At 38.8% G+C, this 26,936-nt stretch overlaps 1 protein-coding gene across 5 annotated transcripts in view; it reads left to right on the plus strand.

The window, feature by feature from the left end:
* The window catches only part of KCNIP4 (potassium voltage-gated channel interacting protein 4), a 1,166,664-nt gene that overhangs the window by 1,015,904 nt on the left and 123,824 nt on the right, over window positions 1–26,936 (plus strand). Inside the window, exon 2 of one of the 5 annotated variants that reach the window (XM_040486963.1) lies at window positions 15,177–15,278. The exons of the other annotated variants lie outside the window; for them this stretch is intronic. Within the exon in view, the coding sequence (XP_040342897.1) occupies window positions 15,177–15,278 (102 nt within the window). The remainder of the gene's footprint in view (window positions 1–15,176; window positions 15,279–26,936) is intronic. 5 annotated transcript variants of the gene reach the window in all.

The following is a 26,936-nucleotide window of genomic DNA, read 5'->3' on the forward strand; positions in this document are numbered from 1 at the left end:
AAAGTGATTTTTCTAAATTATTTTACTTTTATCTATCAAAATTTACCTTCTTTTCAATAAAATCCTATGATCCCTAGGAAGAGAAAGCATCAAGGAGCATTTAATAAAACTAAAGCAGGAACAGACATTTGTAGAATTAAATTAAGTGCTGCTAGGATTTTCAGGATTAAAATTTTTGTCCTACTGTATTTGGGATGCATATTTGGTTAATGTGAATTACAGAGGGATTATACTTCATTTTAAGAACATGTTCTTGAGGACCTCAAGCAATTTAAAGTCTTAATTAGATGTTTCCATACGGCTAAAAAGAATGACCAGGGTTTCTATTACAAGCATTAAAGAATATTGCCTTATCCTGCTAGCTCACCATTCATTCAGCCTGCCAGCTTTGAAGTTATGAAATTCTTAACAAGTGTAACAAAAATTTGAGTATTGCCTTACTTTAAAATTTCACATAGTGTGAGACTTTATTACTTATACAGTATTATTTCAAATTTGCATGCAAAATGTGACTACACTTTATGGAAGGGTAACTCAAAGCATTCTCTTAGGTAAGTAACATTTTGATGTGGTCAAGATGGTTACTTACAAAAAGGTATCAGACAACATCTGCCAAATTGGCATACAATTAATTTTCTTTAGCAGGGCATAGCCCCTCAGCTGCGGTGATAAATTTTAACATCAGATTTTCCTGGCTCCGTTTCTAATAAATAAAAATCCTAAGCATCAGACAAAGCTGCCTGTTTTCAAGGACAGTATTTTACATGGTGTGTCAATCTAAAGCATTAGTTACTAAAAATAAATTAGCAGGGAGAGCTCCTCATATCCATCTTAGGGACATTGATTTGTTGCTCTTGATTTTTCTGTAGTGCTGATAGAGAATTTAGGATTAAAGTATTAGGGAATCTTTCCACTTACACAGTTTAATTCCACATGACTTACTCTGAACCCACATTGATATAATTTGTAGATATCACTTCTACCTCGACATGTACAATATTGTGACTCATGCATATTGACCATTTCAATGGACTTGTTGAGTTGGAAATCTGCATCTGTGTTCTTTTCTAACTGCTGAGAATGTGCAAATATCTTTTCTGTATTAGGAGATGCAGACCTGAGTTTAAATCCTTACCTACTTGCTGAGGGATAGAGAAGTGACCTAAAATCTCTGATATATTTAGGTTTTGGAGTATAAAATAGGGATCAAACCTAGCTTACAAAATCCTTACAAAAAAGGATGAGGGATAACATATATAAGATGCCTAGCACTCAGCCTAGCATGTAGCAGATACAAAATAATTGGTAATCACACTACGATCTTGTGTATAAAGTCTTACATACAGATCCGTGGGCATCAGCCACTCAACTACAGTTTACATTTATTTATTCAGCCTATTTTTAATTGAGAATCAACCATATGCCATACACTTAGGTACTGGGAATAAAGCAGTAAAAACAGAAAACCCATGCCATCAAGGAATTTACTATCTAGTGGAGTCAGGCAGACAATAAACATATAACTAAAGTGCATTGTATATTAACAGTGACAGGCACTATGGATAGGGCTACGAACGTGCTGCTGTACCTGGAAAGTCACTGTTTATGTCAATTGTCCTGGTATCATTATCATAATGCCCCCTTTTATTTTCAGTGGTGTTCCAGGTTAGACAATAGATTTTTATGATTAACTGTAATAGTTTCCCAGGGCTGCCATAACCAAAGACTGGGTGGCTTAAACAACAGAAATTTATTTTCTCATAGCTCTGGAGGCTAGAAGTTCAAGATCAAAGTGTCAACAGTTTGCTTTCTCCCAAGGCCTCTCTCCTGAGCTTGCAGATGAATGCCTTCTCTCTGTATACTCACATGCCCTTTCCTCTGTGCTCAACACATCCCTGAAGTCTCTTCCTTTTCTTCTAAGGACACCAGTCAGCCTGGATTAAGGCCCACCCCAAAGGCCTCATTTTAACTTAATTCTTTCTTTCAAGGCTCTGTCTCTAATACAGTCACATTCTGAGATACTGGGAGTTATGTCCTCAACATCTGAATTTGTGGGAGACACAAATCAGCCCATGTAATAAACCAATCGGTGGGGTAAAGTAAAGCAGGAAAGAGGAATAGGGAGTTGCGTGGCAGTTCTGGTTTCAATAGGACGGCCAAGGAGGTCTCACTGTGTTGGCTGCGTTGGGAGTAGAGACTTGGAGGTGAGGGAGTGATCGTGAAGATATTTGAGGTGAGATATTACAGGAGCAGAGACCAGTCAGTGGCAAGTTCAGAATGAGAAGAGTGAAATAGGAGATAAGATAGACAAATAAACTTTGGTGGGAGGACTGTGCACACTTTGTAGGTCGTTGTAAGGAGTCTGGCTATTGGTCTAGATGATATGGAAAATCATGTGATATTCAGTACATATCTCATTAGTTAATTAACTTGAGAAGGAAGCAGAGATCCTCACTTCTAGTTTAGGTCTCTGTAAATGCTTATCCTCAGCAGAGATTTACCCAAAACCCTGACTGCAGAATATAGAACATATCATCTCCAAAAGGGAGAAATCCACTCAATCATAGTGTGTCATAAATTAATTCACCTAGGATAAACATGCTTAGTGGGAGTTTGCAAAAACATATCAGTACTATTAAGAAGTACTATTAATCAGTGCTATTAAGAGCACCATGTCTTATATTTTGAAGAACTCCATAGACAAAGGAAGTGTCCTAGAGGATGAATATATGGCCATGATACCATATGATTTTTTCTGACATTCTTGAAAATTTGTTAATTGACTTCTGTATTAGTTTCTTATGGCTTCTGTAATTAATTACTACAAATAGTGGGGGTGCCTGAGTGTCTCAGTCATTAAGCATCTGACTTCAGCTCAGATCATGATCTCAGTTCATGAGTTCGAGTCCCACAGTGGGTGAGCTCGAGCCCTGCTTCAGGTAAAACACAAGCCCTGGGTGAGCCCCACTTCTCTCTCTCTCCCTCTGTCTCTGTCTCTGCCTCTCTGTCTCCCCCTCCCTCTATCTCTCTCCCTCTCCCTCTTTCTCTGACCCTCACTCACTGGTGCCCTCCACCTCTCTCTCTCTCTCTCAAAAAAAAAAAAAAAATACTATAAATAATGAAAAGGTATTCTCTCACAGTTTAGGAAACCAAAAATCTGAAATTAAGGTGGCAGCAAATGTGGTTCCTCCTGGAGTTTCTGAGGAAGAATCTATTTCATGCCTGTCTTTTAGTTTCTGGTGGTTGATGGCAATCACTAGCATTCCTCGGCTTGTAGCTACAGTAATCCAGTCTCTACCTCCATCTTCATATGGCCTTCTTTCTTAGGGCCCATTTGAGTTAGCCGATTCACTTGGTCAGGAGTGATCAGGCATAGCTAATGTTTAAGCCACCCTGGCGATTCTAATGGGTAGCCAGGGCCAATTAATTGGTATTCACAAAATCGTAAACACCTGAGCTTTAATGCATATTATATCTGATTATCATCCCAAGTGCCTAACACAGGGTCTGCCTTATAATATATTCAATAGATATCTATTGGTTAGATTAAAGAACAAATAATTTTACAGAATAAATGCAGTTTTGAATGAAGATTACATACAGTGACCCAAAAGAATAGGAAAGTAGTGTTTCACATTGGAAGTCATAACAGATTATATGTTATTTCTTCTAGCATTTGAAGGTTTTGCAGAAACAATTACTTCATCCATCTCCTAACTTCCTTGAGATTAGTAAATGTCACATATTATTAGCCCCATTTTTCAGATGAAGAAATTGGATCTCCTCGTGCAGCTTTCTCTTCAACTGCATTATTATTTTTTAATACCACAAGGAGTTTGATAGATGTCCTAAAGCAAATAGAATTAGAGGCAGCATTTCTAGTAAAGGAACATAGGTCACCAAGTTTTCAGTACTATATTCAAGATGGGATGATTTAAGAAGCCTAACTGAGGGGATGGGGGGAGGAAATAGAAAACCATTCCACAAAGTGAAACAAATATGCTATAGCAGAAGGTTTCACAGACCCAGTAAGTGAAATAGCCCAATGATCTATTAGAGCCATTATTAGTGTAGTAGAGAAGTCAGAATGTCTGACCCAGATTCAGACAGATGGACATGTGGACATCCTGGGCTGCCACTTAAAAGCTGCAGGCATGTCCCTACCGTTAATTCCCTTGGCTGTCATCTGGCTATCATGTTATTATCTGCCACATGGAGTTCTTGTGCAGGTTAAATGATACAATGCTTGTAAAGTGCTTGGCACATAGAAAGTCCTTCTTATTGTTGGGTTATAACACTGCATTTTAGGCATCATTTATCTCCTTCTTTCCTAAGGGCATGATCGAGTTCAAGTGAAATTCAGAGAACTTTCCTGTTTTACTGTTAATCCTGGCATTATTCTGCGCGTGACCCAGGTGAGGTCAAAGAGGCTCAGTGAGCTTAGATTACTTGTCCGAAGTCTCACAAACAAAAGTGGCAGAGCTTAGATTCGAATTACTTCTTTCTGGTTCCAAAGCAGCATGTCTTTCTGCTACAAATGTTATAATCAATTTGTCCCAAATTGTTTACATTTTTTTTATGTTGGTAAAAATGCTTAACATGAAATCTACCCCTTAAAAATTTTTAAATGCAAAATGCAGTATTGCTGACCAGAGACATTGTCACACAGAACATGAGCAGAAGTTATTCCTCTAGCACAACGGAAACTTTATACCCATCGGAAAACATCTCCCGATTTCCACCTTCCCTGAGCCCTGGCAAACACCAATCTCCTTTCAGCTTTTAATCTATTTTATAAGTTGAAATCATGCAGTATTTGTCCTTCTGTGACAAATTATTTCACTTAGCCTAATGTCCTCAAGGCTCATCCATGTTGTCATGTATGACAGGATTTTCTTCCATTTGAAAGCTGAAAAATACTATATAGTATTACAATAAGATTGCATTGTATCCAAATAATTTCATTTTAGATCCCTGTTTCATTTTTCCTGCTAATTATAGCTATTTTTAAAGTGAATTTCCATGTTTGCATTATTTACCATGTAATGAAGTGGCCATTTTGTCAATAACTGCACATTATTCTACAGGAACAGACCTCACTGGTTGTTGCTAATATAATTTATCATCTTAAATTGGAACACTTTGGATACGAAGAGGGGTTGCTAACAGATGGAATGTTAGGACCATTGTCATAAATTGGTGCTGTCCTGGGCAAGCCCTACCCACAGAGAATTCCAGATAATTTCCCAACTCCCACACAAAAGATCTCACCACATAAGCAGTTTTGGTAATTTGTGCAAAGGAACAAAGGAAAATTGGGTTTCAATGATGAATGTTATTTTTTTTTAATTTTTTTTTTAATGTTTGTTTATTTCTGAGACAGAGAGAGACAGAGCATGAGTGGGGAAGGGGCACAGAGAGAGGAAGACACAGAATGTGAAGCAGGCTCCAGGCTCCGAGCTGTCAGCACAGAGCCCGACGCGGGGCTCAAACCACAAACCGTGAGATCATGACCTGAGCCGAGGTCGGTCATGCAACTGACTGAGCCACCCAGGCGCCCCTCAGTGATGAATTTTAAAGGAACCCAAAGAAAACTGACACCTTTTCCGTGCTGTTTTCTGCTAGCATTCTCTGACTAGTTCTGCCAAAAGAATAGGGCAGTCATGTGGACAACGGCAAGCACTTAGTACTCATTTAGGAAACATCACAGCTCAGGACGCCTGGGTGGCTCAGTCTGTTAAGCACCCGACTCTTGACCTCAGATCAGGTCATAATCTCACTGTTGGTGAGATTGAGCCCAGCATCAGGCTCTGTACTGACAGCATGGAGCCTGCTTGGGATTCTCCCTTTCCCTCTCTTCTCTCTGTCCCTTCCCCGGCTCTCTCTCTTTCTCTCAAAATAAATAAACTTAAAAAAAAAAAAAGCATTGTAGCTCTTGACCATCCAGTTGTTTACCAATATTTGCCTATGATAATGTACAATAATTATCCTGTACTCAGATAAAGCTTTCTCTAAATTTTTCATGAGGCATGCAGTCAACACAAAGGTTAAGATTCAGTGGGACCCTGTTTTGATTGAGAGACTGAGCCAGAGGCAGAGAGAGAGACAGAGACAGAGATAGAGCAGAGAAAGATAAAGGAGAGGTGCAAATACAGACATTGAAGGACAAAGAGAGAGAAACCTGGGGCCAGAGAAACACGGAGGTGGAGAGTACATGGGAGACAGAGAGGTAAGGAAGTGACCAAGGCTAAGGAAGAGACAGAGAGGGGGAGCTGGAGAAAACAGAGGCAGAGAGAGACACGGAAGAGACCCCCAACAGCTGACAGACAGATTGGCATTCACTTTATGAGAAACAGGTGTCTTCAAGTAGCAGCCCTAAATAGAGGCAAATTTACTCTATTTGCGTTGAGACTCTGTAGATTATTTCCAGCAAATTCAGGCACCTTGTAGCTTCTTTCTTCTGGATTAACTGATAGATAAAATGTAACTCTTTTACAGTCAGGGAAAAGAAAACAGGTCAATTAAGAAGGTCAGTGCTCTGCCTCCAAAAGTCATAAAGTTCCAAATTAAATGTAGCTATTTCCTCCTCATTTTCAGTCATTAACCCTGATGCTGCCCTTCTTAAAGGTGAACAATTACATTCCGGGGTGACTGCGGGATCATTAACAATCGGTATGGATGGCAGCAATTTTCAGTAAGAATTATCACCAGAGTATGAACCCCAAATTATCTGGTCCCTGTTTTTTTCAGGAATAAATTTGGAAATACAAAATGAACTGCATGTGTGTGTATTTATAAGCTTTAAAGTTATTTAAAAATAACTTATTTAAAAAATAAACACACTGGCAGAATAGTTCGCATTTGCAGCTAGTCAAGAAAATAGTCTGTCGCCTCAACATCAAGTCAATGTTCATACATCAGCTTGTCACTGATTCAAAGGAGGGAGACACAGATGGGATCACAGTACCACTGGAACTCCTGGTGATTTGGTCATAGTTCTTGATTCCTGGGAAGACACCATGTCTATGGAAACATCATTAGCTATTTTTCTCCACCTGCCACCCACAGGCTGAGGATCTAGGAAGAAAAATACTGTCCATAATTCAAAAGCACAAGATAGAAGCTGATCAGGGCTGTGAATTATGGAGTAGGAACCTTTATTCCCATGCAAAGCCACAGAAAATACTCATTTTTGCTACAGGAAGAAGAAAGATAAGCATAATTCTCATTGTGGTGAAATTACCACTTCTATTACCAACATCATTACTTGTTGAATTCATAAATCATGATCCATCACTCACCGCTGAAACCTGACATTTACATGTAGTGGTATTTCTTGTGGAACAGGAAAAGCAGTCAGTGAAAAATGACCACTGGCACATAGCTCTCCTGAAATCTGGAGGGTCACAAATACAGGGCAACCCGCCTGGTACTGGGCTGATTGATTTTCAGTAATGTCAGGCTTTGTAAGATGAAACCTTTCCCACCAGGAAAAATGAATGCATTTCATCCAGTTATATCACAATTTGAAGTGGCCTATGTATTGGCACACTTACTTTTTATTCTTTTTGCATTACTTTGTTTCGGGATTTTTGAAGTGCTGGAACTCTAGTTTGGTTTGACTTCTCAGTGCAAGAATAAGGGAGTTGACTTAATTTTGATTTCTAAGGCAATGAATTTATGAATAGATCATTGGACTCGAGGTTTATATAGCCAATTAATTTAAGGTATTAATCTGCCTATTGTAGGTGCCCATAAGTATTAATTGAATAAACTAATGAATAAAGTTAATCACTCAACAAATATATATTAGTGCCTAATATATGTAATACATTGCACTAGTTGATAATAATGCTAGTAATCAAAACAGAGTAAGAAACTGTCTCATCTCATTAGATATGTTTTCTCAAATACCGCTCCACTTAATCCTTCCCTGGCAACCACATTGAAAAGTACCAGTTTACCCCACCCACCTCCCAACCCATCCAACAGAAGTCTCTGCTTTCTATCTGACAAACCTTATATTTTGCTATTTATTTTTATTATTTTTCCCTGACTATAATGTGTGATGAAAAAAAGCGGGAATTTTGTCTGTTTTGTTCACTACATTATTCCCAGCACCCAGAACAGTGTCTGGCACATTGTAGGCACTCAATGAATGATTTTTGAATAAACGAATTAATGAATGAACAGAATTCTCTCTTCGGTGCATTTGAGATTTAGTGAAAGAAACGTACAAATCAATCATGCAATGCAATAGGTCTTACAATTGATGTAGATGGTTAGAATCTGGAGAGCAGGGACTTTTTCTCGTATGACTGCTATATATCCACAGATCTACGATACACGTTATTTAAATGTTTATAGCACAAGTGCTATGATAAATGCTTTTTAAATAAATGAATAAATATTTATGTGATGTCAGGTTTTTAATCTATCAAAGAGTATTTATGGGGGTAAAATGTCTTGCATACTAAGGCTCTCTGCCTGATGACCTGCCTTCATGCTTAATTTTCTTTTAGTGCTATCGGCTGGGGAATGCAGCCAGAATCATCCTGAGTGGAGAGCCTTCTTTTTTTTTTTTTTAATTTTTTTTTTCAACGTTTATTTATTTTTAGGGCAGAGAGAGACAGAGCATGAACGGGCGAGGGGCAGAGAGAGAGGGAGACACAGAATCGGAAACAGGCTCCAGGCTCTGAGCCATCAGCCCAGAGCCCGACGCGGGGCTCGAACTCACGGACCGTGAGATCGTGACCTGGTTGAAGTCGGACGCTTAACCGACTGCACCACCCAGGCGCCCCCTGAGTGGAGAGCCTTCTTACACAGACGTCTGCTTAGGGTGTGGGGAAGAGACTCTTCACACACTGTGAGGAAATACACCATGCAGATTTTAAACGCATCTGCTAAGTATAGACGTGCAGCTAATCTGTTTGAGACCTTCATATAACACAGATAGTCTGGTTTATTCTTTGAGCAGATATTGATTAAACACTTTTTACATAATAAGCATTATGCAAGGTAATTAGGATACAGTAGTAGATAAGACAGACTTGGTTTCTGATTTCATGATACAGTTGAATGTAGCCCGCTGTGTTAGTATGCTCTCTCTATGCTTTTCTGTTCCTCTGTCCCTGACTTCTTTGGGGCTAACTGAATATTTTTTGTATTCCATTTTAATTCCTCAATTGGCTTTTTAACTGTACCTCCTTTTACTATTATTTACTTGTTTCCCTAGCATCTAGAGTTTGTAATATGTCTCCTTCACTTAATCAGACTACTTATCATGAATATTGTACCACTTAGTGTAAAATGTACTATCAGTAAAAGTTCCATTTACCTTCTCCTATGTCTTCTGCTATTGTCAGAAATTTTATATCCACAAGTGTAACGAACTCCACAATACCTATTTTTGTTTTATACGAAGGAAATAAGAGGAAATAAGATACTATTTTATATTTGTTCACATATTTTCAGTTTTTCCTTTATTTTGCTCTTTACTTATTTCTACCTGTAGATGTTCATACCACGTCATTTCCTTTAAGCCTGAAGAAATTCCTTTAGTACTTCTGGTAATGCAGCTCTGGTAGCTATAGCTTTTCTCAGCTTTACTGTATCTGAAAATGTCTTTATTTCACTGTCCTTCTCAAAAGATTATTTTCACTGAATATAGAATTCTGAGTTGAAAGTCTTTGTAGTCCCTCAGCACTCATTCCATTGTTTTCTGGCTTCTATTGTTTCTGATGAGAAACCATTCTCATATATTATTTTACCTCTGTATGTAATATGTCCTTTTCTTCTAGGTTTGGGGTTTTTTTTAAGTTTTTTTTTTTTTTTTTTTCTAATTTTTTTTACCAGTTTGTGATATGCCTATGCATGAGTCATCTTGTATTTAGATCATGGCTCAAAAAGTTTTCTGGATCTGTACATTAATGTTCATAACTAAATTTGGAATATTTGGGACACTTTTTTCAAACTCCTCTCTTTTTATCTTATTTTTTATCTTATTCAAGCTCATAAATCTTTTTTCAGTAGTCCCTGTCTGATGTTGTCCATCTAAAGAAGTGTTTATATTTTTGATATTTTACTTCTCATTTTTAGAATCTTCATTTATTTCCTTTCTATAGTTTTAATGTTATTGCCAAATGTTTTCAACTATTTACTGATTATGACCATCTTTTTTGCTAATGTCATTTTGACATCTGTGTCATCCCAGAGTCTATTTCTATCGATTGTTTTTCTTAAAATCTTGATTATGGGTCACATTTTTCTGCTCCTTTACATGTTTGTTCATTTTTGGTAGCATGACGGACATTATTACAATACATTGTAAGGAATTTGGAATTTGTTATGTTCTTTTCAAATGTGTCAAATATTTTCTGGAAGGTATTCCATAGTTACTAGCACTTCCTTTTGGTCTTACCAACTTTCGTTCTACTGTTTGTTAGGATAGGTTAATTTTGGTTTTATATGTAGTCATGGGGTGTGGCCTTTACCCTGGGAAATGATCCTTACTCCAAGAACATAGTCTCTGAGCTCTCCAGTGAATGCCAGTGGTATTTAATGCAGCACCGCACTTTACTCCTTCATTCCTTCCTTTCCTTTTGTTTTCCTTTTCCTTTTCCTTTTTCTTTTCTTTTCTTTTTTTTTTAATGAAGTCAGAATTTCGATATTTCCCAGCATGACATGACTTCTGGTATTTCCATTCAATTCTCAGCCCTTTAGCAGCTTCTGCCTCCTAAGTATCATGGAGTCTGATCCTGAACATGCATCACTCAGGCCTTGATCAGTGACTATATTAGGCAGGCTTCTCTAGAGAAACAGAATCCATTGGAGATAGATAAATAGGTAGATAGATAGATAGATAGAGATACAAAGAAAGAGATTGATTATGAAAGAATGTCTCACACAATTATGGAGGCTAAGAAGTCCCCCAATCTGCCATCTGCAAGCTGGAGGTCCAGGAAAATTGGTGGTATAGTTCCAGTCCAAACCCAAAGGCCTGAGAACCAGGAGCCCCAATGTTTGGGAGCAGTGGAAGATGGATGTTCCAAATGAGGCAAAGGACAAATTCACCCCTCCTATGCCTTTTGTTCTATTCAAACCTTCAACTTACTGGATGATGACCACTATCATTGGTAAAGGTGATTTTCTTCACTCAGTCTACCAATTTGAATGCTAATTTCTTCCAGAAACATCCTCACAGATACCCTCAGAAATGATGCTTTACCAGCTATCTGGGCATCTATTAGCTTAGCCAAGTTGAACACAAAATTAACCATCACAATGACCCACATTTAATCTTCACACAAATCCTCCCCTCTGACACACATAGCAGAATCTCTCTTTTCCTACACCCTCTCCTGAAAATTCCAGTCCCTTTAGGAGTCCAGAATTCTGATGTCTGCCATCTCATCTCAGTAAGCATGGTCTCCACCTCTCGGAACTATGGAAAGGACAAGCCACTTGGCAGAGAGAGACAGGGCATTTGTGGAACTCAACTCTTGGGTTTCTTTTCTCTCTTGCACTACAGTTCTACATTGCTTGTTTTTCAGTACTTGAGAACAGTTGCCTCATGTGGCTTGACCAGTATTATGGATGCTTATAGTGGGATAACACATTCATCAACATTTACTCTCTAAAGCTGGAAGTAGACATCTTCAATCTTACACTGCAGTAAGGAAGACATATGTCAAATATATAATTGAGTCATCAATTGTTTTAATTATATTCATGATAATGCCATGAAAGAGAAATATAGGAAACTCTAGGAGCATGTAATAGAGCTGTTCATAATCTAGTTCCGTTCATCATGCAGGGTTTTTCAGAAAGTGATTATTGACCTGAAATCTCAAAGATGACAAGAGGTATCAAAGCCACAAGGAGGTAAAACAAAAGTTCAGTGAGAGGTAATAGCACCTGGAAAGGACCTGTGGTAGGAGGACCCAAAGAACTGGAAAAAAAAAATTAATATCTAGCATCTATTGAAAGTACATTGTGAACAATCACTGTGTTAGATGCTTTATATTATATCATTAGATTCTAATAGAGACTATTACTAATCGATTCTGTTGGTGAGGAAACTGAGATTCAGAGAAATTCAGTAACCTTACCCAGTGCCATAAAGTACTGAGATCTGAATCCAGGTTGTTTTAATACAGTGCTTGAACATTCAACCACTACACTTTAAGGGAAAAAGAGCAGAATGATCTTTAGCAGAGAAGGGGGTGGAGATAGGGGAAGTTTTATGATGTCTGCATCCGACTTACAGAAGCTAAAGTTCTCATTGAGGAGAAAACACTGTAAAAATAAGGTAGATTAAGGAGTGCACTTGTTGCGATGAGCACTGGGTGACATATGGAATTGTTGAATCACTGTATTGTACACCTGAAATTAATATAACACTGTATTTTTACTACACTGGAAATAAAATTAAATTAAATTAATTAAATTAAATTAAACTAAATTAAATTAAGTTAAATTAAAATGTTTGCCTTTCCACGTATTTTGGGAAATTTTATGTTATTTTTAACATTTATGATAAATCATTTTCCTATTTATTTGGACGGTAAAGCCCCTAGAGAATTTGAATAATGTCTGTAGTCAAATAAAAGTTGATTTATCCATCTACCAGGGGTAAACAAAAAAGTTAGAAATTATACACAATTTCTATTTAAATATACTTCAAAACGGGATCTTTAAACTGTGTTCTCACAACCAAGATCCTTTAGTATAAATCCTTTTGTTTCACAAAGAAAAGACAAAAACCCAAAGAAGTTTAATTATCTGTCCAAGGTCACTCAACTTGAAATAGTAAAACAGGGACTGAAGTCTGGGACGTCTGACTCCTGATTAGAAACAGCAACCTGTCTACCTTGTAGTTCCAAGAGAATTTCAAAAGATGTTCCAAGGAAGAACATCATTAATTAGCAAATTGGGGTAGAGTCAGGGAGTGACCAGTAATAGTTGTGAATGTTTAGGAAACAGGTAGATCCCTCCATACACCCAGAGCTGAGGGTCCAGCAGCTGTCACATAGAGTGAGCTTGGCAGGTATCGGAACCTAAGGGAAAAAGAGGAAATCGAGCAAATGGCAAATATTTCTTGAGTGTTTGCCTCAATTTCAGGGATGATTGTGGAGTTTGGCTGGACATCAAGAAATCAAACTTGAAGTATAGGAGCTGGGTAAGAGGTACAACTACAGTCTCTCTTCTGCTGATAACTGGTAGAACCTTTGCTAATTCCTGATCATAATAGGGTCTCACTCTATAATAGGATGTGGTACCCAGAATAGTAGAGTGTCAGCACAGGAGCAACAGAGAAGATGGAACAGAGGATGGAAAAGTCCTTTCCTTCAGGAAGGTTGGAGATACAACAAAGAAAGTTTACCGGAAGCAAGTGTGTTTGAATTGAGTTTTAAAGGCTGGATGGGCCTATTGAAGTTGATAGTTGGTGGAGGGCCACTGGACTGTACATACAATGGCAAGGGGGGTTGGAAATGGCACATAGAAAGAGAAGCACAATATTCTACTTGGGAAACTAAAATCAAGCAAAATCCTACTGACCCAGAGAAGTTTACAAAGGAGACAGCACTTAGATGAATGTGTCCCTCTTAAATGTAGAAGGAAGAAGCCACCTAAATGGTCTGCTTTATGTAAATCAGATTTATTTTACAAGTTTAAAAGCTTACTTATATACTAATCAAGGAAATGAAATCAGGTCTTGTTTTGATATTGAAAGTAAATTTATTCACTCGTTTGTCAGACATTTATTGATCTCCACTTACGTGCCAGGCCATCAATTAGCACTTGGGATATCAAGGAAACAAGACATTTCACACCTTATAAGTGTCAAGGGCAGAGGAGAGATTTGTTTTGTGTGTTCCAACAAAGGCAAGAACAGCCTGGTTATTGGTTGATGGTCCAGTGCAAGAGGGTGGTGGAAATCTTGCCAAAGAGGGAGACAGAGCCAGCAGAGCCAGACTGGGGTCCACGGTAGGAAGTGTGTTTTGTTCCTAAGGATAATGTGAAGGTTGTAGAGGGCTTCTAAGCAGAGAAATGATATGATTTGATTTATGTATCTACTGGTTCACTGTCATCCCCCATCACAAAAGATCTATCAGGTTTTTACCCGGTTCCCACTGATGATGGGGTCGCACATCTCCAAAGGGAAATAAATTAGTAGACTTGTGGTCAGAGCTCTACAATTCCATTGGAAGACGGTCTAGCCTAGATTTAAATGGATTCTCTTGTTATTGCTTTATGTTCAACACCTTCTGAACTAATTTGGAGGGGGGACAATATATATGCATCGACAGGCAAACTCAGGCTCTGGGCACTCCGAGTGGGCAAGCTGATGCTGAGCAGGGCAGCTGTGGCTCCTGACACCCAGAGTTGTTTCAAGCATTTCCCAACTTGACCATCCAAGTGCTGTGGATCTTCCTTGATTCCTCCCCAACCATCGGAAGTGCTCCGTCTATTCCTGGGTTAACATTTTGAGAACACACCTTGCTTCTTTTGGAATTACTCCGCTTGAGTAATTCTGTCCATTAATGTCCACACGTGAAAAATGTGAAGGACTGTTGCATCCCTGGGCATGGCAGCTTATGCTAATGAATCTGCATATCAAGGACATCTATTTTCTCATTTTCAGGGAAGGCAAAGGTACTAACAGGTGATTGCAGTGTGAATGATTTATTCAGAGCATCTATCTCCTCTGTAATCAAAGATGGGGAGCAATGAGAACAGAAAATTGTCACGCAGGCCCTTAACTCTCGTTTGAATATAGAAATTTCAATCCAGTTAACTCTTTCAGTGCTTTTCCCAATCTAAGGCCAAAAAAAAAAAAAAAAGAAGAAGAAGAAGAAAAAGCCAGGAGATTTTCCCTTTACTACTGGAAAGACATACTGGCGAGATTCTATTCCCACTTGCTAACACACCATACACTTTAATGCAACAGACGGAAAGTTTTGAACATAAAACCTAAAAAATAAGAAAAACGGAGGGAAAAAAAAGGGATTGATTGATTTTTTTTCCTTCCGGGGTCCCAACCCACTGCCTGTGATTGCCTGAGCAGATGGCTGCCTCCATACCCTGCCTGCCCAGCTTCCTGTGCTCAGCCGTGCGGCATGCCCGTTTCTCTCCGCAGACAGCATTAACAGCACCGATCGCCTGTGTTCTAGGTTTCCTCTACGCCCAGAACAGCACCAAGCGCAGCATTAAAGAGCGACTCATGAAGCTCTTGCCCTGCTCAGCTGCCAAAACGTCGTCTCCTGCTGTTCAAAGCAAGTTTATTTGTTTGTTTTCTCCCCCTCCAAACTGTTTGTTTCCTTCATGTAGGTCTGCATGCGCTGCAGTTCTCACTTCTTAAAAAAAAAAAAAAATCAGTATGTTATATTATGCAAAACCAAGTGTATTGATGTACTCTTGTTTACCTAAAGACCCAGGGGATCTTTTGTGCAGTTAGGAGGCGCACATGCTGGAAGACGAACAGCACAGTGTTAGTGACAAGAGCCTGGGCTTCAAAACACTTGGAAATCTGTGTGCGAACAGAGGGTGTGAGTAGACTCGGAGGGCTCTTGGGATTCCTATCCCCTGACTTGTTGACAGAGCGCACTTCAACCTGCATTACCTAATAGATTTCCTGATGCCCGTGTATGCTTTTGGTGTGTAATTTAGATAATGCCAAACCTCAGAAACATCACAACATTAGAAAAACTACTACACAGTGGAAACCGTTGACACAGACACAAGTTATTTTCTTTGTCCACTCTCTCTGTGTCAGTCAGGGTTCTGTCGAAAAATAGAATCAATATATACCATGCATACACACACACATACATATACATATGTGTATACACATATACGTATATGTATGCACATATATACATATACACAGAAACATGTATATAAAAGTGTTTATTAAAAAATTTTAGTATTTATTTGTTTTTGAGAGCAAGAGATAGAGACAGAGTGCAAGTGGGGGAGGGGCAGAGAGAGGGAGACACAGAACCCGAAGCAGGCTCCAGGCTCCAAGCTGTCAGCAAGGAGCTTGATGCGGGGCTTGAACTCACGAACCAAGAGATCATGACCTGAGCTGAAGTCAACACTTAACCAAATGAGCCATCTAGGTGCTCCCTAAAAACGTTAGTTTTAAAGAATTGTTTCAGACGCCTGTTTTAGGTGCCCCTAAAAGTATTTACTTTAAAGAATTGGTTCACATGTGGCCTGGCGTGTCTGAAATGCATAGGGCAGCCTGGCAGCCTGGAAACTCGGACCGGATATCCTGCCCACGTTATCTAGGGCAACCTCCTTTATGTAGAGTCAACTGATTGCAAATGGTAAACAGGTCTGCAAAACACCTTGACAGCAATATTGAGATTAGTGTTGATTAACTAACTGGGTGCCTAACCTAGCCGAGTTTACACAGAAGGCTCACTTTCACTGTCTCCGTCTTCTCTTTCTCTCCAGTTTTGTGACATTCTTAAGGAGTAGAAAGTAGGAGCTAGCCAAAAGTAAATGCTTTATTTATTTTGTAAGGTTACCATATATAATTTATAATAAACCTTTACAAATATTCTGTTTACCAACATTCTTTCATGCACAATTTTTTTCAAACATCAAACAACTGTTAGAATGAGACAGAGAAGGCGGTGTTCTTTGATAGCTAGGAAACACAATATGAAGCAGCTGACTAAAACTTTTTCTAGGTGTGGGGCTATTATCCCTATCTTCGCTGGCTCTCTTTATATCCTGATGCACCATTTTATAGGAACTAATGGACTTAGTGATGTGAAAAATGAGAACACCCTAAAATGACATTAGTCTCTACAACACAAATGGAGAAAATATAGTAAGCACCTCAAACGACCAAATACATCCAGTCAAAAATCTCAGGATGAAAAAAACCAAAAAAACAAAACAAAACAAAACAAAACCCATCTTATTTCAGTGGCATTGGTTAAACACAATATATCATGATAATAAGATTTAATTCACTTATTCATTCAACATAAATGTATTATATGGCAGTTCCTATTCTGGTCCTGGGAGATATAGCAGCTTTAAAATAGCCCTACCCTACTAGAACATTCTGTGGAGAACAAGGGCAAGACAAAATGACTTTTATTAGGGACAATCTGATGTACATTTAAATTATGTATATTTAAATTATGGTTGAGATCCATTGTTTTGATCATTTTCCCCCTCATTGCACACATTACACACACCATCTAACAAACAAAAACACAACGTGTCATCAGCAACCTAGAAGGCCATAATCCCAGAATAATGCCAAAGCCCTAATCCTCCACAATATTGAAGCTGCGGGCATTTTTATTGCCACCGTTTGTCAGCAAATGTTTATTAGAACCATTGCTTTTCTCATATCAACTTGGAATCAAAATTGCCAATTTACCAGAAATTCACTGCAAACGTAGTCATTTGTACACAGTAGACAGGTAAAATATAACTTTAGGATGGGTTCCAGTACTCACTTGGGAAGAACAAAATCGCCATGCCCTAATTGGTCTTCCTGCACCAATCCCTCGTAAAGCCATACCCCAAATAAACGTTCATGGAAAATGCAATGAACGTTTTAACTAAGCATGAAGGAAAAGTCAAGATGTTTCCTGAAAGGAAAAAATAAAAAATATAAAAGATTCCAAATAATGAGCAGAATAATTCTAAAAGCTGATATTTTTATTAAAAAAAAATGGGATTTCAGGGGTGCCTGGGTGGCTCAGTTGGTTGAACACCCCACTTCAGCTCAGGTCATGATCTCATGGTTTGAGTTTGAGCCCATGTCAGGCTCTGTGCTGACAGCTTAGAGCCTGGAGCCTGCTAGGATTCTGTCTTCCTCTCCCTCTGCCCCTCCCCTGCTCATGCTCTATCTCTCTCTCTCTCCATCAAAAATATATAAACATCAAAAAAATAAAAAAATAAAATAAAATAAAAGGGATTTCATAAAACTGGCTGATATTGAACCCATGCTAGACTTGGATTGAGACCCAAAATTCTGCAGACATATCTCCCTTTCCCACTAGCCACCCTCTCCCCACTAACCACCTGTCACAAGAAAGCTTCAACATGTGGGAGTAGATTAGTTGGAAAGGAGATCACATTAATTGCATTGCTATATCAAAAGGGTGGTATTCATGGATCCCTACCCATCATCGGACCCTAAGCAGTTGGGCACAGACTGAAAAGATGATATGAAAACACAAGGCAGATGGTGAGAGCCAGGTGCCCGGAGTGCCAGAGGACCCTTAGGCCACCAGGATGAAAAGCATGGGCACCAAATGTCTGCATGCCAGACCACAGAGAACCCTATGATGAGGTTTGACAATGCTAGTTCTAGGCTTGAATGAGCTGCACTGTGGCTGAGGGAATGAATATTCGCCATCAGATCCCATGCATCTTCAAAGCTAAGGGGCTGAAAGGTAGTTAACAAAGGGCCAATACTCGTTCAAAATTCCGTTTTATTTTCCACAAAGGCAGGTAAGAAAGAGTCTTCATTCCTCAGGGCAGGAAAGTGAGATTTATCAATATTATGCAAATAACAAAAGAAAAAAATTTCCTACAGAAAGGGCCCTAAACTCGTGCTGAGTTATGGAGCACTTGGATCTCTATTTAAAGAACCTGAGAGTTTGGAGCGGGTCTAGGAAGACTTGTAGCATCATCTCACATCTGGGTTCCAGACAGACTCCTCTGTCATCATCGGGGAGCAACGCTGCTTCTTCAAGGAGACACCCATTTGGTGGTTGCCAACTTTGAAGAGCATTCTTCCTCACACTGTGCCCAAATCAGCCTCCTTTTTAACTTCCAACCATGTTGGTTCCAGTCCAATGCTTGAGAGTAATCTGTAGCACCTGCTCCTTCCTCCACAGGATGACCTTCCTCCTCTCCCCCCTTCTCCTTCAGAACTGGGAGGGTGAGTGGTTGATTCACAAAAGTCACTCCTGTTCATGGCAGTAGATTTATAAAGTATAAAAAAAGATATCACACACACACACACACACACACACACACACACAACACATTCCTAATCCTAGTATACCCCTCTGCCTTGAAGTAACTGCAAATAATAAATAATATCTTTTTCCATTGATGTGTGTGCATTAATGATATCATCTATACCAAATTTTATCCTTCTCTTACATTGCATACTTCCAAAATACTAACCTTGTTATTAAAACTATATTGTCATTCTTAATGGCAACACATTATTACATTGAAAAGTGACTATATACTATCTTTGACCACATTCCCTGGCTTCTGAATATTTAGATTTTTTTCCCTTTTCCCTTTTTATCCCATAATATAAATAGCACTGAGATAAACATCTCTGTGTATACATCCATGTATGTCTTTTAGATTATTTTTCTCCTGGATTTTGGAATTATTGGAGAAAAGCATTAAATTATGTGAATGCGAGCTTCCTCATGTATATTAGTAAATTGTTTTTTGCATTAGCCTTTTAAATATTTAGACACATTATGCATATTATTTGTTGAGGGGTTTTTTTGTTACATGGATATATCATCAATATTTGGAAACTATAGTAATTTTTTAAATGCAGACTTGAAATATTTGTTCTGCTGTTTGCCCTTCAAATGAAAGCATTAAAAGAAGTAGCACATGACACAGAGTTTCTACATGAAACATTATTATAGACATTATTAAATTTTTGAAAATCAAACATATTACTCATCTTTAACAAAAGGCAAAAATAATAAGCCCCAACCTTTTTGTGTGAAAGCACACATCTTGACTTTGATGCTTGTCAGGCAGATATCAAATTCTAAGTGCCTTGGAAAGAGGTTGGGGAACAACAAACGTGCCTCTGAGAAGGAGGTGGCAGATTGAATCAGGACAGGAACTGAGGCTGGGGACACCTGGGCTGTGCGTTAAGGATTAGCTTTCAAGTTTTGGCCCTGTGCCCAATTTCAAGCCAAACTGTCCACTGCTCTTTGAGCACCCATCTCTAGATGCAGATAAGAGCCCTAGCCAGCTATTGGTGGCCTGGTCACCTGCACCCAATCCCCCTCCCCGACTTTCTTGTATCATTCATTGGAAGCTGTCCACTTGCTGAAATTAAAATCAGCTTTCTTTCACCTTATGCTCCCCACCCACCATCTTACTAGCCACTAAAGTCTGGCCAATTTTCTCTTTGAAATAGCTTTTAAGTGGACTTCTATTTTGTGCTAGGGCTCTTGCTCAGACCCTCGTTATGCCTTCCAAGAACTACTGAAAGAGGCAGATGGAGGCAGGGTGGGCTTTAATGTCCTTGTGGCATATATTTGAATTCCTGTTGTGCCTTCTACTAACAAAAATGGCTGGAGTTATTTAATTAAATTATTTGGCCCCTTAGTTTCCTTACTTGGTCATTTGTTTCACATTATTATTATTATTATTATTATTATTTTGAGAGACCATGTTTTGCCCACACAATTCTAGGGACTGGCTTTATATTGGAGGACTAAGACACATTAATTCACTGCCTTCATGGAGAGTATATGGGAAGAAAGATGATAAACATGAAAACAAAGATAATCTTAGATGGTGATGTATATTATAAAGTAAACCTGTGGCAAAATGATGGAAACTGAATGTTGGTAGAAGAGCTACTTTGAGTCAAGGAAAGCTTCTTTGATGGGGTTACTTTTGAGACCCAAAAACAAGAGGAGGCCAGTAGCATAAAGGTCTGGAGAGAAAGTTCCAAGGAAGAGACTACAGCAAGAGCAGAGGCTCTAAGGACGAAAGGAGCATAACTCATTTGTGGTACAAGAAAGACCATTGTGATCATCAGAGAAATGGGTTGTTATGGGATGAAACAAGATAATTCATACAAAGTAGTTAATACATGAAACATCACCAGTATGAATATACAACAAGTATTAACTCAGTTGACAGTCCCAATCGCCTTCTGAGGCAGATGTACGGTTTTACTCTGATGCACTATTTTCCTCTAATGGCTGAGAAAACTGAGGCACAGAGAAGTTAGATAATTTTTCCAATCAACAGAGTTGGGATTCTGACTCCAGAGCCTGCTGTCTTCATCACTTTATCAAGCTGAGATTCACCAGCTACCCCTGATACTGATTGTGGAAGCCTCTTTAGGTGTGTAATTATAGCTCGGTTTCCTATTTTGAATTACAAATCTTCAAATAGGAAGGAATGGTGGGAAAGCATTAGGTCTGGCCCTGTACACCCAGAAACGCAGGTCGTACATCCCCATTTCACAATTGAGACCCCTGTGTCCTGAAAGGGTTTTAATGACTTGTGAAGAATCTATAACTAAGAAGTTGGAATAAACGCACACCCTAAATCCTCTTAGTCTCATGATACAGATGCACTTATTGAATGGCTGCAAGATATAGGACTGTCATAGCAACAGAAGAACTCTTCTGGAAAAAATTCAAGGAGAGAGTGAAGGGGAATTTCTGTCTAAGCAAAAGTTCATCTTATTTTACATGTTTTAAGTATTTATTATAACAATAGCAACAGCAACAATAGCCTATTACAAGGAGTGTAGCCTATTTTATATATGAGGAAACTGAGATCTATATAAAAGAAAGAATTTTCTCAAAATAACAGAGCTATTAAAGAAATCTAAGAGGAGAGACTTGACTCAGGTCCAGTACTTTCCAACACTGAAATTCTGTGATTTAGTATCAATCAGAGTCCAGGCAGGAAACATAAGGCACACTTTAATAGGGCCATCAAAGGGAATTTAATGAAGGGATTATTTGCAAAGTTACGGGCAGGAATTGACCCAACGAGGCTGGTGAAACACCCAAGTCTAGTAGGAGTGAAGTCATCATTTCTGTACTGTTACCAGAGAGGAAGAAAGCCATAGCTACAGCTATAACAAGCAGAGAGGGTTTCACAATAGGGATTCTGGCCCTTGGAAGAGGAAAGCAGCCACTATAGCCCAATCTCCACCAAGGAGGGATCCCAGAGGGATTCCTCCTCTCTGATCTCCTGTTTGTGCTTCCCTTTGGCCAGAGGGTGAGAAGTTGAGATGATATCCATAGAGGCCAGTTTCCCAGACCTAGGAGAGCATGTAGAAGGATAGAGAGTGGCTCCAGAGGCCAAATGGAGATTTTCCAGACTCTATGTATCTTGGAAGCCACGGATTGGTGATCGACAGGACCAGTATCAATTCTCAGTCATGCTGCTCTTCTCAGAAGTTTTGTTCCCAATTCCATGATAGTCTGACAACTGGCTGATAAAAATCTGCTGGTATTCAGTAGACAATTTTAGGTTTAAGGACTTCAACTAGCTATTTCATGAACAGCTTAGTATCAAGAAATCCCTAGCTCCTATACTCTGGGTGAGCACAGATACTTTTTTCTTAAAAAAAAAAAAAAAATGCTGTCAAGTCTTTGACTATATCTCTGTATCTCCTTATCAGATAACTCTGGGTAATTTTCTTTGTCTCTCTATGCCCCAGTTTTGTTTTTGTAAAGTAATCATTTTCCCTATTTATTCAAAGGACATTATGGTGACCAAAAGATTACTTACTAGACAATAATCAGGAACCAATGCAAAGATAAAATATTAAGCACTTGATTTTATGTATTTATATTTATATACATGTTTTTATTTAAGTTCATTTCATAATATCTTCCCAATAAACCTGGGCACCCCCATTCAATCAAAATGACTGATTCACTAAATGAAAGCTTCATTCCAGTGGCTTTTGTTGTTGGTTTGAACACAGGAGAGGGGATGCAACAAAATAATTTTGGGGCTAGACTACTCATAACCCAGAAGCCATAATCAGCATATTACCTTGCATAATTGCAAAACATAATTTCCTAACTTTTACTTCAGATTTCGGTATCAAAGACAGCACAATATTTCAGTGTGTTTTGTTTTGCCTGGTGGCATATTGATGATCGTGGAAAGTTTTAGATGTCTCTCTTGGCAGAAAAACCATCAACACTTGGCTGTTGGAGAATTTGTTTTCAAAAAGTGACTTAAACTGCTAACATGCTGCCAATTAAAAATACAACAGTAACCTCCAGGAATTTTTTTTTTTTCAACGTTTTTTTTTTTATTTATTTATTTTTGGGACAGAGAGAGACAGAGCATGAACGGGGGAGGGGCAGAGAGAGAGAGGGAGACACAGAATCAGAAACAGGCTCCAGGCTCTGAGCCATCAGCCCAGAGCCCGACGCGGGGCTCGAACTCGCGGACCGCGAGATCGTGACTCCAGGAATTTTTTTTAATGTGTAACTTCCTCACGATTAATTAACCTCCTGTTAATTCTTTAGTGACTTTAAGTAAAAACTCTGACTGGACATATAGTCGGGAAAATTTTTGGAGGAACAAAAGTATAACTCATGAAGTTTTGTAAACTTAAGTTGCAAGGAGAAAGCAAGGTCCTTTAATTTTGTTTTATGTATGAGCCTTAAAAATGTTATGTTCAAATACTCAGATGTTATTTGTATTTATTTAACAAGCATCTAGTACTTACTATGTGGTTGGTACAGTTCTAAGCGCTTTGCACTGTTTAACTCATTGTAACTTAAAATAGTCCTGTAAGACAGACTCCCTTTATTAGTCCCATTTTACAGAGTAGGAAAATGAAGGCTGAGAATCACATTATCAGTAAGTGGTGTGGGGGTGGGGGAAAAGGTTGACCCAGAAGTTGAGCTCCAGAGTCTGTACTTTACTAGTTCTCTAGTTATGTTCAATGTTTTGATTGGCTTTAGAGGTTTGTTTTTTCCCACTTATCTGCTCCAACATAAGTTAAACCTTGTGCACCCCAGATTGTCCAGAGAAATGGTGGTAGCCCCTTGAATGAGTTCTTTCCGCTCTCTGGACCTTAGTCTCACCATCTACAAAGGAAAAGCACAGACTGTGCCTCAAGTCTCCTTCCAGTTCTAGCATTGCAGGAGCCAATGAGATGGCTCCTTTTATTCCTGGCTGTGACAAATGGTGGATGCTTCAAAGGTAGCGTAAAATTTCCTCCTTTCGTGGCATTTCACCACCAATGAGAAGCAGGAAGTGGGAAAACTTAGAAACTCCACATAACCCAGATTTCATACCAGTTGGCACTATCATTTACTTGCTGTAAATTATGTGTTTTGCTAATCTGAATATTTGTCCCTTTTTTCTTTATTTTTTTTAATATTTATTTATTTTTAAGAGGGAGAGAGAGACAGAGTGTGAGTGGGGGAGGGGTAGGGAGAGAGAGAGAGAGAGAGAGAGAGAGAGAGAATCTGAAGTAGGCTCCAGGCTCTGAGCTGTCAGCACACAGACCAACATGGGGCTCGAACCCATGAGCTGTGAGATCATGACTTGAGCCGAGCAGAAGTTGGACACTTAACCGACGGAGCCACCCAGGAACCCCTGCCCCTGTCTTTTTTATGGTCTTTAATAGTTTCTAAAATTCTGTATCCTGATTATATCATTCCATCTTCATAAAACTCCTGGGAGAATGACAGATCACAAGGTTATACTCTCCATGTTGCAAACTAAAACATGGAGAGATAAAGTGGCTTATCCAAAGTCACATGAGGTATTTAGTAACAAATAGAAAGATGAGCATTCTTTTTCCTGGTCAATCATATATTTACCAAGAATCTTCATTAAACCATGAATGACTCTTCGTATAAGAAAGACAGAGACAGGAGTCCCAGCACAGCTGGTTTACTGGATTTCCTGTCAACATGGCATACATTTATGGAGCACTATTTGAAAAGCAATACTTCCAGGAACAGGAGAAACTAGTATTACACTTATGTTAACTAACCAGAATTTAAATAAACACTTTAAGCAAGCAAACAAACAAACAGAATCAGACTTGTGAATTTGGAGAACAAACTGATGGTTGCCAGAGTGAAGGGGGAGAGGATGGGCAAAACAGGTTAAGGGGGGTGGGAGACACAGGCTTTCACTTATGAAATTATGGAAGGAATAAGTCACAGGACTAAAAGGCACAGCATAGGGAATATAGTCAATGGTGTTTTAATAGCGATGTATGGTGACAGATGGTAGCTACACTTGTGGGGAGCAGAGCATCATGTATAAACTTGTCAAATCACTGTGTTGTACACCTGAAAGTAATGTGACACAATGTGTCTACTATACTCAGAAAGATTACTAAAATTAGTAGTGGAAGGGAGAGGATCGATGTGGGACACATGGTGGAGATACAGATGGACACACTGGGAAACAGTTGGTACCACTGAGGTAAGACAGGAAAGGGGCAAAGAGATTCTACCAAAAGGATAATTGGGGGCATTAAGCAAGATGAGGAACAGAGAAGGTCACAAAAATGGGTTAAGATGATGATTTTATTTTCTACAAATTGGCTTCAAGTGTCTGAAGAACAAAAACCATTCTTGAAACAAGCTTTATTTTTAACTGGTGTATCTTTTCTTTCCAGGTTACTTATATGATTAAGTCTGTTGCTTCCCACTGGATTTTTCTACTATTTTCTTACTGTTAATGTGGGCCAAAGGGGTAGAGTTATAACTATTTATAAGAAGTTACATAGAAGCTTAGATAACCAAAAGCCTTCTCTATTTTTTCTTTTATTAATAATTTTAGGATTGGTCACTCATGCACTTTCTAATAGGAGTTATAAATACCTATTTTCCATTAGCGTTGACCTAAGAAGTAATATTTGGGCTGAACATGAATCCAGTCAATGCCAGTTTCTGCTTGTTTCGTTTAAAAAGTGAAATGGGAGCCTAACACTTCAGACTCAATTTTACACTCCACCAGGTCTATAAAATACAAAGCATTGCTATGTTAGCTGTTTAGATTGCAGGTTAAAGTTTAACTTTCTTACTTTCGAATTGCCTTCTGCCAGTGGATATAGAGCAGCAAGTGTGATAGGCAGAAGTACTTTACAAGAGCATTGGTCCGTCTTCGCTTCCATGCTTCCAGAAAAAAAAAAAAAAAAAAAAGAACAATAAGACAAGTTCTGGGGCTAAATAGGCAGAGGAACTTATTCACCTTTCAGCAAAGAGTTTGAGCCTTTGGGTAGAAAAAACAATTCCATGGTACATCGTAGTGTTCTCTGAATCTGCTCGACGGTAGACATTCTCCAGTGAGTGTTCCTGGAAGTAATAAAATCACATTTAATTTATCTCAGTGACAGTGAAAAATTAATGAACACTTTAGGTGAACAGATGTTAGAAGGATGAGTGGCGAAATCATCATCATAATAACAGAAAGCATGCATGTAGACTCCTATGATGCACCTTATGCTATGCAAATCCTTTGTATGTATTATTATATTTAATCTTTAGTTATTTTTCATTCAGTAGGAGATAGAATTATTTTGTTGTTGTTGTTGGCATTTACTCCCTTAGTGATATCACTGAGTTTCAGGGTCTTGTGTATGATTTATATGGTGATGACTCTGACATTTACATCTTTAGCCCTGACCATGATTCTCAACTCCGGACCCATATATCCATCCAGTCAGCTGACAACTCCACTTGGATGTCCAATTAGTGACTCTTCCATTAGAAGGAAGGTCTACATGAGCAAGGATTTTGTTGTTGTTGGTGGTGGTGGTGGTGGTCATTCTAGTGTCCATAGTGCCTTGAACAGTGCACCTGGCTCATAATAGGCACTCAATAAATAATTAAATGAATGAAAGAATGGACAAATTGTCTCTAATATCCAGAACTATGCTAGACATTAGTGGTAACAACATAACCGGGATAGATCTCTTGTCTCCAGATGGTCACATCACAGAAGAAATGACAGATATCCAAGCAGGTCAATGATCTGAAGCACTCAGAGCTGAAAATAGACAACCATGCATGCTGCGTGGGAGTCTGAGAATGCCTTTGCTCTCGAAAGCCTCATCCACGTTGAGATGATCCTTAAAGAGAATAGAGGGAGAAGAGGAGAAAGAAAGGCAGATCCATGTAGAAAGAGATGGTGTAAGCTAGAGGGTTAAAGTTGAC

This window comes from Herpailurus yagouaroundi, unplaced genomic scaffold (assembly GCF_014898765.1).
Source record: "Herpailurus yagouaroundi ecotype Mexico unplaced genomic scaffold, PumYag 28, whole genome shotgun sequence".
Taxonomy (NCBI): domain Eukaryota; kingdom Metazoa; phylum Chordata; class Mammalia; order Carnivora; family Felidae; genus Herpailurus; species Herpailurus yagouaroundi.